At 48.9% G+C, this 14,482-nt stretch overlaps 1 protein-coding gene across 1 annotated transcript in view; it reads right to left on the bottom strand.

Moving 5' to 3' along the window:
• Window positions 1-11,768, bottom strand: part of LOC107106206 (integrin alpha-X-like) — a 44,584-nt gene extending 32,816 nt beyond the window's left edge. The window contains exons 1-6 of the mRNA XM_015406315.1: window positions 11,700-11,768; window positions 8,404-8,506; window positions 7,622-7,725; window positions 6,620-6,684; window positions 4,140-4,254; window positions 58-188 (exon numbers count right to left, since the gene is read on the bottom strand). Coding sequence (XP_015261801.1) covers window positions 58-188; window positions 4,140-4,254; window positions 6,620-6,684; window positions 7,622-7,725; window positions 8,404-8,506; window positions 11,700-11,736 — 555 coding nt within the window. The 5' untranslated portion in view covers window positions 11,737-11,768. The remainder of the gene's footprint in view (window positions 1-57; window positions 189-4,139; window positions 4,255-6,619; window positions 6,685-7,621; window positions 7,726-8,403; window positions 8,507-11,699) is intronic.
• Between the last annotated feature and the right edge of the window lie 2,714 nt (window positions 11,769-14,482).

Below are 14,482 nucleotides of genomic sequence, written 5' to 3'. Positions count from 1 at the left end.
AAGCAGATCAGGACAAGGAAAGCGTGTAGCATGGAAACCCTCCAAGAGTCCTTTTACCAGCGTGTTCCTGCCGGACAACCTCGTGATGACGTTAGAAACAAACTCCTTCATCCTTCTAAAGTCTCTGGTTCTAATGCTGCCTGAGCCGTCAATCAAGAACACGATGTCGGTTGGGTGGGGAGCACATTCTGGGGACAGAAGGGGCATGTCATCAGAGTCAACTTCCCTGACCTTCTATGACCTTCATCAGCTTATCCACATTCATTCAGAGTGCTGGTTCTTACCTTTAAGGTGCTAAATGACTTGGGGTCACGTGTCTGAGGGACCATCTCCTCCCATCCCATCCAGCTCGCTATTTAAGTTCTGCTTCTCAAGCCCTGCCCTCTGTGCCCTCACCTTCAGACGTGAGACGGGTGATGAATAGAGACAGGGCACTCTCTGTGGTGGCACCTGGCTTCTGGAATGCCCTCCCCCCTTGAGGCTCACCCAGTGCCTACTTTCTTTCAGGTGCCAGGCCAAAGCACACCTTTTTACCCAGGCTTCAAACTCGGGGGTGTTTATCTGGCCAGCCTCTTTAATGCTCTGCTTCTTATACCAGGTCTGTTCTATGGGTAGTTTTTTTGTCCCGTAGCTTGTGTTCAATGGCTCGTTGTTTTATACTGTCACTTTATTTTAAGCGAAAGCTGCCACAAGCAGGACTCTGAAGAGGCAGCAAAGAAATGCCCTAAAGCAAATTAATAATAAAACCTGTGTGAGGATGAGATAAATATCGATAGATGAGAGGCAAGTCACAGAGAGGGGGAATATGTTGAGAGATCACACAGCAGGGACAGATCGGGGCTAGAAAAGGTAGGCTGAAGGCAGATTATGGCAGGGGTCGCCAACCTCTTTGAGCCTGCAGGCACCTTTGGAATTCCAATACTGCATGATGGGCGCAGCCACAAAATGGCGTCCATAGGATGGCTGCTGCAGGAGGTGGAGCCAGGCACAAAATGGCTGCAACGGGTTGCCTTCAGTCACACAGTGAAGATCCCTGTGCAGCTGCCCAGGCAGTGTCTTTAAAAATCTGCACAGCCAGTCAAATCTCCAGTGGCCAATCAGAACTCTTGCTGGCTAAAAGCCCCACCTGGCCCCACCCACTTTTGGAAAACACTCAGTGGGCACCAGGAAAGGGGCTGGCAGGCACCACAGTACCCACAAGCACCACGCTGGAGATCCCCGAATCATGGCATTTCCAGAGCACTGAAGGTGGTCTTAAAAGAGAGATTGCGGCTTACGGCCTACAGCTCACTTCTTACTCATTTACTGAATACTTTATTGCATAAAATGGTCACTGCATTATAATTTGAATGTTGCATACAAGCAAAATACAAACCCTCTTGCCTAAAAATACAAAAGGTTTTCCAGAGAGGCAGAGGGCATTGTTCCTGTTCTTAAGTTCTTTAGCCAGTTTACAGCTTTGGTTCGAAGAGACTCACAATGAAACATTCTGGTTTCTACAACTAATAAGGCCATTCTATGTGCAGGCAACTGGTTTGTTTCAGACAGCAGGGTGCCAATTAGGGGATGATCAGACTGTGAAGGCACAGGGAGAAATCTCTCTCTGGGGCCACCACAAAGGAGTCTATGTGAAACCTGAAACCTACTGGGAAAAGTTGAAGACAATAAGAAAAAAGGAAATCCCAGAATGAGACAGATAGAGGCAATAAAGGAAGCTGCGGCATTCAGTTTGCAAGGACCAAGCAAGGCTATTAATGATGGGACTTTTTGGAGGTCATTCATACATAGAGTTGCCATAAGTCAGAAGTGACTTGATCAGGGGTCATTTCCTGCAGGAGCACACAGGAGCGGAGCTCCAGCAGTAAAGAGCCCAGGGGGCGGGCACATGCAACAAGCCCCGCCCCCTGCTCCCAGCAGCCCTCAGTCAGAGCAAGAAGCAGCCAGGTGAGTGGCAGAGCCCCCTCTGCCCCCCCCCGTCCAAAACAGTCCAGTGACACCTTGAAGACCAAGTTTTATTTAGATACAAGCTCTCCCTCCTCTGTGAGGGCAGATCTGCACGTCCCCCCCCCCCAATAGCCAGAAATCCAAAACAGTCCAGTGGAGCCTGAGTGGTGGGTGTTGCCTTCTGACACACTTCCGGTGATGTCAGGGGGTGTGGCATATGCAAACAAAAGTTATGCTAATGAGCTCCTGCACCTCTTTTTCTACAAAATGACCCCTGGACTTGATGGTGCATATGTAAAACTTAGAGTTCCGTGTCTGTGGCTCACATACAAAATATCAGGGATCTAGGGAACATCAGAGCACCTGCCATTAACGCAAGCCAATGGCATTGTTTCAAATCTTACGTTTGCAAATTCATTCTGGAAGCAAGGGAAGATAAGGCCAAAAAAATACAGGATAAGGTCAAAAATCACCTGACAACAATGGTTACATGTGAAAGAAGAATATTATCTCAAGAACAGACATGCTCCTTTCACTTTTAACAATGGGGAACACGTTTTTGCATGGTTTTCTTTAATTGGTTCAAAACTCTGCCAGACCTATTTGCCCTAAGATGACTGCAAGATAAAAAATGTGCATGCGCAAAACCATGGGAAGTGATGCCTTTTTCAATCCCAGCCCCTCGAGCAAGGAGAGGGTTTCTCCCTTGCGCAGGCAGTGGGGAAAGCCCCACGCCCAGCGACACCAAAAAGCCTGCGTGCATGGCCCAGCAGAGGGTGCATGGCTGTGACATTGCTGCTTAGCGTGAGCTCAACACATTCCTAGGGAAAGCCCTGAAGCTTCCTGGTTGTTTCAGTCACAAAAAAACCTTTGGATTTTATCCCCCAAAGAAGCAAGCAGGTGGCCAGTAAGAGACTGGTGGGCACTGCAGCATCCAGAGGGACCAACCTGGGGTTTTGATGGGCTAGCCAGTCACCCCTCTGAATAGGAAGATGCCCCCGGAAGCCAGAAGAACCAGTTACTTCTGGGCTTGAATGAGATTACGAGTTTGTACACCCGTCCAACTGCAGATCTGTGGCAGGCTCACTTCTCAAATGATATGTGTCTGTTGCAGACCCCGATTGTCAACGGTTGAACAAAGCTGGCCTGAGGATTTATTTTTACCATTTCAGCAAAAATCTCACTGTTACATCATTGGAAAGATAATTGTGAATCGTTGGAGGTTTGCCCAGAAATAAATCTTGTGAACTCAGGAACCGGCAGATCTCTGGTTACAATATTGCTATGGGGAAATTAATTCTAAGGTCTGAAATGCTTACCTCATGGAATCAAAGGAGATGAATTAATTGGTTTTGATAGGGCCATGTGAGTTTCACAGAACTGGGTCTGTATAGGATAACCACATCCAAAAAACCCCTGAATCTCTCAGATGTGGGTTGTGTGAGACCATCATTCTGAAACCGCTTTGGTGAGAATCGAAGGAGTTGTATTTTACCTCTTAATCTTAAAATAGATAGGATGAGAGATGATATGTATGTCTTTCTGTTTCTGATTTCATTAACATATGCACGTATTTTGGTATCATCGTGATTCATATTTACTCCTTTCAAGAATGATTAGATTGGTTTTAAATAAAAAGCTTAAAGATAACAGGTGTGATCTTTAGCTGGGATAGAAGGCTTTCACTCGACACCTGGAATAAATGAACTCCTGACTTCTCTTCAGTCAGAGGGCTGATAACCCACTGAGATAGGCTATTAAAGAGAGTAGCTCCTCTCAAAGTAGCCCTGTGGTTTAGTGGTTAAAGCGCGGCTGTGGGACAGGCAAAGAGGCCCTTTGTTTCCATGTGTCTGTTTTAAAAGGAATTCTTCCCATGCGGAGGGATAATAACCTGTTACCTGTCTATCCTTACGCCAATGCCATCCCTACACTGAACGGTTTAGAAACACAATCTGTATTTTTCACACTCAGCCTTTACTCATAAAAAATAACAATAATTAACAAAAATAAAAGAAACTAAAACTGTTTTGAAAACAGGAAGCTCTTTCAACCCCTGTTCCTAGAAACCGTATTTTGCATACATGACACTACCCAACTTAGGGTCCAAATCCTGGGATCCTCAGATCCCTGTGGGGTTTCTCTTCCTTTTCTTTTTGGCTTGATTGCCCCTTTTCAGACTCAGGTTTGGGTCTCACCTGGTAAGGTCTCAGGAAAGCGTTGGAGCTGCTGCAGAGTCTGGTCTAGGAGGAAACAATAGCCGTTCACGTACATGTTCTTCCCACAGGCCCGTTGCACTGTGGGGCCGCACACCTTCAAAGAGAACAGACGGGAAGGGTGAAGGGGACAGGCCCGCATTCCCTGACGAAAACATATTTCTCCGTTCCTGTACTTTAAAAGTAGGGTCAAATGCCCTACAGCTATGAGACAGAATGGTCGTGGTAAGATCTGTCAAGCCACAGCCGACTTATGGCGACCCTGTGGGGTTATCAAGGCAAGAGACAGAGATAAGTGGTTTGTCATTGCCTGCCTCTGCATAGCAACCCTGGACTTCTTCGGTGGAGTCTTATCGAAGTACTAATGAGCAGGGGTCATTTCCTGCAAGAGCGCACAGGAGCGGCGCTCCAGCAGTAAAGAGCCCAGGGGGCGGGCACATGCAACAAGCCCCACCCCCTGCTCCCAGCAGCCTTGGGCCACAAGGAGCAAGAAGCAGCCAGGTAAGTTGCAGAGGGGGCCCCCCCATAGCTTGCAATCCAAAACAGTCCAGTGGCACCTTTAAGACCCAGTTTTATTCAGGTACAAGCTCTCCCTCCTCTGCGAGGGCAGATCTGCAAGTTCCCCCCCGGGGGCCCCCCCAATAGCTAGCAATTCAAAAAGAGTCCAGTGGAGCCTGAGCGGTGGGTGTTGCCTTCTGACACACTTCCGGAGATGTCAGGGTGTGTGGCATATGCAAATAAGTTATGCCAATGAGTTATGCTAATGAGCGCCTGCACCTCTTTTTCTACGAAATGACCCCTGCTAATGAGGGCTGACCCTGCTTAGCTTCCGAGGTCTGATGAGATCCAGCTAGGCTGGGGACGTCCAGGTCAGGGCATGGGATAGAACAGCTTGGTTCAGAATGGCCCTGCAAGCACAAATTCTCCTACGCTCCTGTTCATTGCCAAGGCTTCAGTTCTACACAAGAAAGTCCATCAACCCTGTTTAAAGTCTCCCCCACAATAAATGGGTCTTGTATATAATTTGCAATCTCTCGTGTACATGCCTCCTGTAACTTACAATCCACCGGCTATCTCCATGCCAAGAACAACTTCACCTGCTAAATGTCCCTGTCAGGCGGCTGTTAACAGGCATAATAGCAAAACCAGGGGGGGAAACGTGAGAACCTAACTGAGGTCCGCCTGAGAGAGACTGACAGGACCGAAACTACCCCGTGAACTTGTGTGTTTGTTTTGCCTCTCTGGAGTCTTGGTGGATACAGCTTACACTTAATATTATATATGATCAATATAAAACAAGCCATTAAACAAAAGCCCAGGGACATAAAAATAGGCATAAAACTATCCATAAAACAAGACTCAGACCAGAAGCAGACCATAAAACAGCTTGAAAGATAAAAACCCGTAATTAAAAGCCTGAGGTAAAAAAAATGCATTTTGGACGGGCGCCTGAAAGGACGTAAAGTGGGTGCCAGGCAAGCCACAAGAGGAAGGGCATTTCAGAGGTAAGGCGCCCCCACAGAAAATGTCCTGTCTCTAGTTGCCACCTCACCTTTAAGGTTGCCAGTCTCCAGGTGGGGACTGGAGATATGGAATTTCAACTGATTTCCAGACAACAGAGATCAGTTCCTCTGGAGAAAATGGCTGCTTTGGAGAGTAGACTCTATGATATTACACCCCACTGAGATCCCTCCCCTCCCCCAAACCCCACCCACCTCAGGGTCCACCTCAAATAGGGTTGCCAGGCCGTCGTGCCTGGCAAATGCCAGGAGCCTGTTGGGGGTGTGACCTGGGATGGCCCAGAGCAGCATGGGCACCATTACATCACTTCTGGGGGAAGCCCAGAAGGGATAGAGGGTAACTCTTGGAATCGCTGGAAACGCTACGGTTTTACACCACACAACAATGACTGTTTTATTATTTGTCTTGGAGTGGAGGCAGCCAACGAGGGCAGTCAGTGGGAGGCCAGGCAACCCCACAGTCTCTAGGGTCTTCCTGATCTGGAGTCAGAAACTCTCCTGTGAAGGACAGGGCCAAGAGAGCAGGGCTTGAGAGGCAGATAGGCTTCCCAAGTCCCCCCGGGGGGCGGGGAAACCCGTGCCCCAGAGGCCCGTTCCCCACTGTCCATGGCCCCGCCCCCAGCATGCCTGCCGTCGTCACGTCACTTCCGGCGGCCAGGAGCCCCCCACTCCGGCAGAAGATCGACTTGGCAACCCTAAAGGCAGAACTCAACGGGCAGGCTGGATAGGATGGGAGGAGCTAATTCTTTTAGTACCCTGGCCTAAGTTTCCAAGATCCCCCTTGGCCAACAGCGGTGTTGGTGGGGGAGGCATTTAGGGCCATGAGAACTACTACTTTGAAATTGCACAAGTGAAGATTTGGATCCTAGACTCGCCCGCCCGCCTCCGCAATTCAGTAGTTAATAGTCCTGCACCAACAATTTTCATTACCGATCTACATACCAGGACTTGAGAGGCCTGGGCAGCCAAGGAAAAGCCAAGAGACATGTTGACAGCGTCTGCAGGTCCTGAAAGGGAAAGAAATACACACAAAGATTACTGCTATATATAAAGCCTGCAAGGTATTTGGTGCTGACCTTCACAACCTGCTTTTAAAAATCCAGATCCCTATCCACCCCACCCCACCCGGACTTTACAATCGAAACAAAAACCAAGGATTCTGACTCCCAAATAATTTCTCTTAAGTCAGCAACCCTTCCAGACCTTTACAATGAGCTCAGACACTCTTGCTGCAATCCTAAACAAAGTTACACCCTTCTAAGCCCATTGACTTCAGTGTATTTAGAAGAGCACAACTCTGCTTGGGATAGGGTTCCCAGGCGCCCCCCCCCCCTGGCAGCAGTGGAGGATGGGGGGGAGGGGAGGGTTGCCAGAGCCAGGCTGGGAAACTCCTGGAGATTTGGGGGTGGAGCCTGGGGAGGACAGGGACTTCCGTGGGGTGTGCAATGCCATAGAACCCACCCTCCACCGCATCCGTTTTCTCCGGGGGACCTGCTCTCTGTAGTCTGGAAATGAGCTCACCTGGAGGATGAGCTCACCTGGAGGATGGCATCCCTAGCTCAGACAGGTCCCACCTGGAGGATGGCATCCCTGGCTCAGTATAGCACTCTGTCTCTTTCTCTCCTGTCCTCAGTTTCCAGGGCGTTAACTGACTGAGCACCACTCCTCCTCTCAGAGATTCACCAGAGTGGTATAATTCTCATGGTCACCCCTTTCTCACTTCCTCCAAGATGATTTCACTTCCCACATGTTCTTCCTCTCAGACCTCTACTTCCTACATTGGTCCCGCACTCCAAAGCGTCAGGGAATCCTGGCAGCCCGACCCCCCTCCCTGAATAAGAGAGGGAAGGGAGCCCAGGAGTCCTGGCTCCCCTGCTCTCCCTTTTAGTGAGGCCCAACTATCCAGAGAGAACCCATTTTAGCAGGAACTTCAGGCTCACTCACGTTGGACATTAATCTCCTTGCAGTCACCTGTGCGGTAGGCACACTGGTAGAGTTTGCCCGTTTCATTGGCTTGACCTGTTTGGAATGGAGCCCCCACAAACGGCCTGGGAAGGGAGAAAAGATGGCACTGTTAGCATTTGCACAGGGCTGTCAAGATAGAGGGTGCAAACCAAGAGGAAGAGGAAGTCTCTCTGTGTAGGGTTGCCAACTCTGGGTTGGGAAATTCCTGGAGATTTGGGGGCAGAGCAGGGAGAGGGTGTTTAGGAGGGATGTGATATCATAGAGTCCACCCTCTGAAGCTGTCCTCTGCTCTGGGGAGACCGCCGTCTGGAAATCAGTTGTAATTCTGGAAGAACTCCCGCCCCACACCGGGAGGTTGGCAACCCTTAGACCTCCCAGCTGACACAAGAAACAGACAAAAAGGATGCTAAGAGAAGAGCCACACGTGAATGAACACATGCAGCGATGTGTGTTTTGACTTTCCTTGGAATGAGAAAGAGAACCTCTGGCCCAAGCTAAAGGAGTCAGAGAAGGGGGGGGGGTGTTGTTGCTGACAGGAAATTCCAACTAGGCAGGGTGGCAATGGGAGGGGTCGGACTGGAGCACAAGTGACAAGTGGGAGGAAACATGAGCAGGTTTTCGGAGGGCCCGACATGGGATGCAAAAAGGGGACTTCCCATGGAGCGATCAAGTTACAGGGCTCTGCCACTACTTTTGTGCCTTTATTTCAGCCACTTCTCCACTCCGCCGCCACCCCCAGCCCAGCATCAGTTTCCTCTTACATGTTCCCGATTTGGGCCACGCTGCTCCCAAAGCTCCGGGTTGGCACCTGGAAGGCAGTCGGCAAATCCACGTCCACACTGAATCCACAGCACAGCGCCAGCCCTGCCGGGATTAAAAAGGGTTCTCAGTGCACGTCCTCCTGATTCGCACACAAGACCCTCCCCACCTCCCTCCACCAGATTCCCACATTTATTGTATACTCAGTGTTAAGTCGGTTACTTAACAAAGAGTCAGAGAGTGATTTCAGCAAAAGATCAGCTTTATTCAGCAACTCGTGACTCAACTCCAAACAGATCAACAAAAATAGCCAGAACAGCTTTTACATTGAAGCTGTTCTACTTTTAAACTCTCCCAGCTAATGTAGCCACACCCTATTATCCAATATCAACCTATGAGGTTGCAGGGATAAGGTCCAATCACAATAGTTCCCGCTCTTGGAACTAGCTGTTGGTGATTGGTCAGTTCTTCCTGGGCTACCAATTACAAGTGAGTGATTAGGATCCTCGCCCAGGATGAAAGCTTCACATGGTGTTTTCAATGACAGAGTTCACATACATACATACTTTGGTCAGATGGAATACACCACACTCAGTGTCTGTTGTGGTAAAAACTACCGTCATTGCTGTGTGGGTTTCAGTTTGAATCCAGACTAATCAGATCTGGGATGCATCCTTGAATGCTATTAGAGAACATGTGCCCAGTCAGAAAGAACAGCAAGTTGGATCCAGGGCCGGCCCCAGCTTATCTTGCACCCTAGGCGAGGATCCCTTCTGGCGCCCCCCCTCCCCATGCGCCCACCAACAGCCAAGTTGACAACCAGAAGGCGCAAGGAGAGTCGCCAGGCTCCCCCTCGTCAGGGCGCCTGGAGAAGAGGCTGACTGGCAGGGCGCTCACAAGCTGTCGCTCCCCCGGCCCTGCAGCTGCTCCTGCTCCAGCTTCCAGTCCCTGGCCGCGAGGAAGAGGAGGAGGAGAAGCGCTTTGCTGGGAAGCCGAGGGGGCAGGCAGGGAGAAGTTAGCCGGCCAAAGAGGTGACGGCGGTGGCAGCCACCCGGTCAGGGAGATGCAGGGCTTTTGGCGGGGGGTGGGTGCAGTTTGGCGCCCCTAAGGGCCGGCACGCTCTAGGCGAATGCCTAGTTCGCCTAGTGAGCAAGCCGGCCCTGGTTGGATCCTGCCCGCACCACGGGGGCCTCTGTGGACAAAGCCATGCAGAAAGGGGGGGTTGTAGTAGTGTAGTAGTAGTGGTGTAGTAGTGAGAAGCAGGGTTTGCCAGCTCTGGGTTAGGAAATACCTGGAGATTCTGGGAGTGGAGCCTGGGGAGGGAGGCAGGATTTGGGGAGGAGCAGGGTATAATGCCACAGTGCCCACGGTGAACTGTCCACCCACCAAAGCAGCCATTTTCTCCAGGAGAACTGGTCTTGATTGACTGGAGATCAATAGCAATCGTGGCAAATCTCCAGGTACGACCTGGAGGTTGGCTATCCTAGTGAGAAGGGGAATAGGGCAAGATACAGGCTTGCCCCCAAAGCTTCGCCAGGACCAGCACAAGATGCCTTCTCATGATGGAGCCAAAACTACCTGGGGATCGGGAGTTTGAAGCGCATTGTGCTTATTCAGATCCGCTTGTTAAAATTAAAATGTCGCCTTCATATATTCCTGGACAGTCCGTAGTTTAAAAGCACAGGGGCACAGCCAGCAAAAAACAAAACAAACAGTGGCAACTGTTCCCAGCTCCCGTCTAAACTCTTCCCATTTTACCTTTGCAGGGTGTGGCACCTTTGTTTTCCCCCTGGAAGGGGAGCAAAGTGCCTGCGAAAAAGCAGAGCAGGGGAATGAATTGTCTCTGTGTGTGCAGTTGGCAGGACACAGGGATTCCAGACGGGGGTAGTTCATCCCAAAGAATATCCCTGGTTCACAAAAGTAAATGGGAATGAGTCCGAATGACCAGAAGTTTTAAAAACCTTGCTCCTGTAGAATTTGGTGTGTTGGGGGGGGGGGGATATAGGGAAGGGTTGCAAAATAAAATAACTGGCTGCCAACAGTCCCCAACATTTTACAACTAGACTTTGTAACAAAATAATTTCTATTTTCCGACCAGGATGCTTATTAAAAGCCTTGAACTAAAACCTGGGGTCAAACTGACCCAGAGAAGTAGGGGGGAAATGGTCAAAGCTTTTGTTTCCAGTCTTCTGCAGCTCCATACGGCCTGTATTTCTCTCCCTCCCGTTTTTGTAAACTTCAGCCTAGGCTCGGATGAAGTTGGAATAGTTTTTACTTTCTATTCAGTAAAAAGATCGCTGGATACAGAGCTTTATTCAATAAACAAACCATAGACCTTATGAAGTTTAGTTCACCATCCTAGTCAGAATAAACATTCCACTTATCAAACTTATCTTTTTACTCTGCAACATATAAGTTCATTTACTCAGCTATACTCATTCCTTAAGTTTCTCCTTTTAAAAAAACCGTTGATTATCTTTGGGAAGAAAGTCTACATAATTCAAGAAGAAGCATTTAAGGGGGAAAGGTCCCTCTTTACCTGTTCCTTCAGAAATAGCTCAGTTCCCAATATCCATCACAAATGTATAAAGTCTGCATCAACCTTTCCTCAAATCCAACAATCACCATTAATCCTTTGATTAATTTTAACTGATTTATGAGGGATCAGATGACACTGATTAAACATTTTGATCATATTCTCTTTTAACAGCGAGATTTACTGAATAGTTTAAGCCACCTTTCAAAGCTAATGTCCAGGACTCAGGTTCAGCTACCGATTCCAGATCCCTCAAGCTTTACAATTATTTTCTTCTGATTGCTGTCTAAATTTAATAACAGATTGTTTATCTTAGAAAATATCTTTCTTTCTCCAGCTGTTGCTAGTTTTTCAAAACCCGCCGTTCGTTTTCTTATTTCTCCTTCTCTTGGTTGTAATCACCTCTCCACACACAAAAACAACACAACCAAACTTTTGTCCTGCAAATACCAGAAGAAAGGAATCTGCTCATTACCTAAGGATGTAATTTTTACTTTCAAAAACATTGATTGTGAAACAGGTAAGATTGCCTTAACACTCACCTATTTTCTCCCTGGTATTTTTTACTGCTGCTCTATTCCTTTCCTTTGCCACCACATCAAAATAAAAATGTAGATGTTGTTTACCTAAGCAGCCCTAATCAGAAAAGGACACTTTTATTTTGTTTAGCCTAGGGTTTTAAAAAAGGCCAGAGCCAAAAAGACTTGAATGAGTACCCCCATCTCACCCCCCTGGGCCATTTCCTTTTGAGTTGTCACTTACCTGTGCCCAGGTAAAGAAGCAGAGGCAAAATGTCCATGTCTGGCAGCACTTAGGTGAGGATAAAGATACCTCAAAAGAGGGAGGAGTAGGAAGAGAAGAGAACACACTGGCTTAAAAGAGCTGCCCTGAGAAGAATTGATAGCAGCTGCTTATATAGACTGAAGACCTTTCTCTCACACAGGGACTGACAGGGAAGTCCAGCCCAGAAGGAGGAGACAGAATTCAACAGAGTGACTACTAGAGGGGAAAGGACGTGTTACAAAAATCTTTCCGTGCAGTCAGAGACTTTTTGAAAGGCAGATAGGGCTTCGTCCCCCTCATGACTGCGTGGGAAGAAAATCTTGGCACCTGCCCTAGAGTTGCCAACTGCCTGGAGGAAGAAAAATGCCTTCTACCTTTCACAGAGGCTTAATTGGATGTGACTCACCAGATGGTGTTATTTACCTTCAGGGCTTTTTTGTAGAAAAAGTCCAGCAGGAACTCATTAGCATAATAGGCCACACTCAGCAGCAGAAACCCATTAGCATATTAGGCCACACCCCCTGACTGCACCACTCATTAGCATATTAGGCCGCACTCCCATGTTACCAGAAGTGTGGTCATTCAGCCACACCCACCTTTTGCTTCTTATTCTGTTTACCTTGTTTGTTGTCAAAACCCAGGGCCTTTTTTTGTTGCAAGAACTCCTTTGCATGTTAGGCCACACACCCCTAATGTAGCCAATTCTAATAAGTTCCTGCTGTTGGGTGTGGCCTATTATGCTAATGAGTTCCTGCTGGGTGTGGCCAACTCGGGAGCCAGCCGGAACTCCGTTCCTGTGCGTTCCTGCCCAAAATAGCCCTGTTTACCTTCATGATGTGAAAATATTGACCTCCGCATTGCCACACATTAAGCTACTGTTTGAAGGACATGACCCTTTGTCTCCAGCCCAGCAGGGTTGACAACTTGTAAGCCATCCCTCTAGCTGTCCTATTAACATCAGTCAGCTAGCATCAGGTGATTCTGGTGTCTTCCACATGGAGATGGGATTCTGTGATTTCCTTGATGCTGGTGGGGCTGCAGATAAAGCACAGCAACAATGGAGCTTCCACATGGCAAACTTGGGGGCGGGAGGCACTACAGTATCATTATATCGATATACTGTTGTACTACAGGTGTAGCTGGTAAGTCTCTAGTCTCTTTGGTTTCCTTATACCTCTGCAATGGAGGGAGATGGAGTCAACCGGCACGCACTTTCCAGAAGTTCATGGAGGTCCCTCTAGGTTGGTGAATGGATACTTTTAAAGTGCAAAGTGGAAGCTTTGTACCTTGCCAACCTCCCAGGAGAAAATGCATTTCTTCACCAAAGCAATGGAGAATGGGGGCACCTTCTTTGGAGGGGGGGTCATAACTCAGACCCCGTAAATCCAATCCTCACCAAACTTGGAGGGCAGTTAAATGAGAGTCAGCTAGAGATCCCCTACAAGGTTGGTGTGTCTCTAGCACGTCCACGCCGGGGTGGGGGGCATTCTACCGCATCACAAACCTCATGAACTGAACCAGTTCGTTTAGCTCTTAACATTTTGTGGCAGTTTGTGGCTCACGAACTGGGCACACCACAAACCATGAACTGAAACAAACCTCATTTTCCCGGTCTGTGCCCATCCCTAGTCACCAACCAGCATCGGGGAGGGCTGTGGTTCAGTGGAAGAGCATCTGACTGGCATGTAGGTGATATGTTCACCCACTTTCTCAGTTCTCATTTACACTCACCCTCCATCATGCTGAGGGAATTCTGACCATGCCGTCCCCAAGAGCCAGCCCTACAATGAATGAGAATAAGGCAGTTGCTTCAATCTGGCTGCGGATTTGGTCGTTATTGAAAAGCCAACAAAATGTTATTTAAATTATGTTCAGAGGTCATTTCGGGGGGGGAACATGGGGGAACACAGTTCCCCCGGGTGAGGTGCAGGGGGGCGGGGCACATGATGAAGCCCCGCCCCCGCTTCCGGCCACCCCGCTTCCAGCCCTCATTCAGCCAGGAGGAGGCAGGAGAAGAGGGAGGGTAAGTTGCTTCCTCTCTGCCTCTCCCCACCCCTGCCTGCCTGGGGCCAGGGAGGGCCTTGGCGGGGCTTCCTCGCACTCCCACTGGCCTTGCAGGTCCACCGCCGGGCCCCTGATGTCAGGGGGTGTGGCATATGCTAATGAGTTATGCTAATGCGTTCCCCTAGCTCTTTTTCTATGAAATGACCCCTGATTATGTTTCTATTTATACTGTAGAGGAGGAGGAGGCAGTGTTTGCCATCTTCAGATATATAAAGTAACCCACAGACAAAGGGGAAGAAAAACTGAAACTACCAATATCCTTTTTTGGTTCTATTTTCTTATCCACCTACTGAAGTGGCAGGAAGCAGAGGGAGGTGGAAGATTATGTTCCCTTTTAAGGCAGGAACTAGTGAAGGTTAGGGTTGCCAGCCTCCAGGTGGGGCCTGGGGATCTCCCGCTTTTACAACTCATTTCCAGCTGACAGAGATCAGCTCCCCTGGAGAAAATGGTTGCTTTGAAGGGTGGACTCTATGGCATTGGACCATGCTGAGTCCCCTCCCCAAACCCCACCCTCTCCTGGCTCCACCCCCAAAGTCTCCAGGTATTTTCCAACCCAGACGTGGCAACCCTAGTGAAGGTGAAGGAGGCTCCTCATAACATTCCTGTCAGCATCATGTAACATAAGAACATAAGAGATGCCAATGTCGGATCAGGCCAAAGGCCCATCCAGTCCAACACTCTGAATCACCCAGTGGCCA

Source organism: Gekko japonicus, unplaced genomic scaffold (genome assembly GCF_001447785.1).
Source record: "Gekko japonicus isolate JY-2015 unplaced genomic scaffold, Gekko_japonicus_V1.1 scaffold2016, whole genome shotgun sequence".
Lineage (NCBI taxonomy): Eukaryota > Metazoa > Chordata > Lepidosauria > Squamata > Gekkonidae > Gekko > Gekko japonicus.
This window is presented reverse-complemented; position numbering and strand designations above follow the sequence as displayed.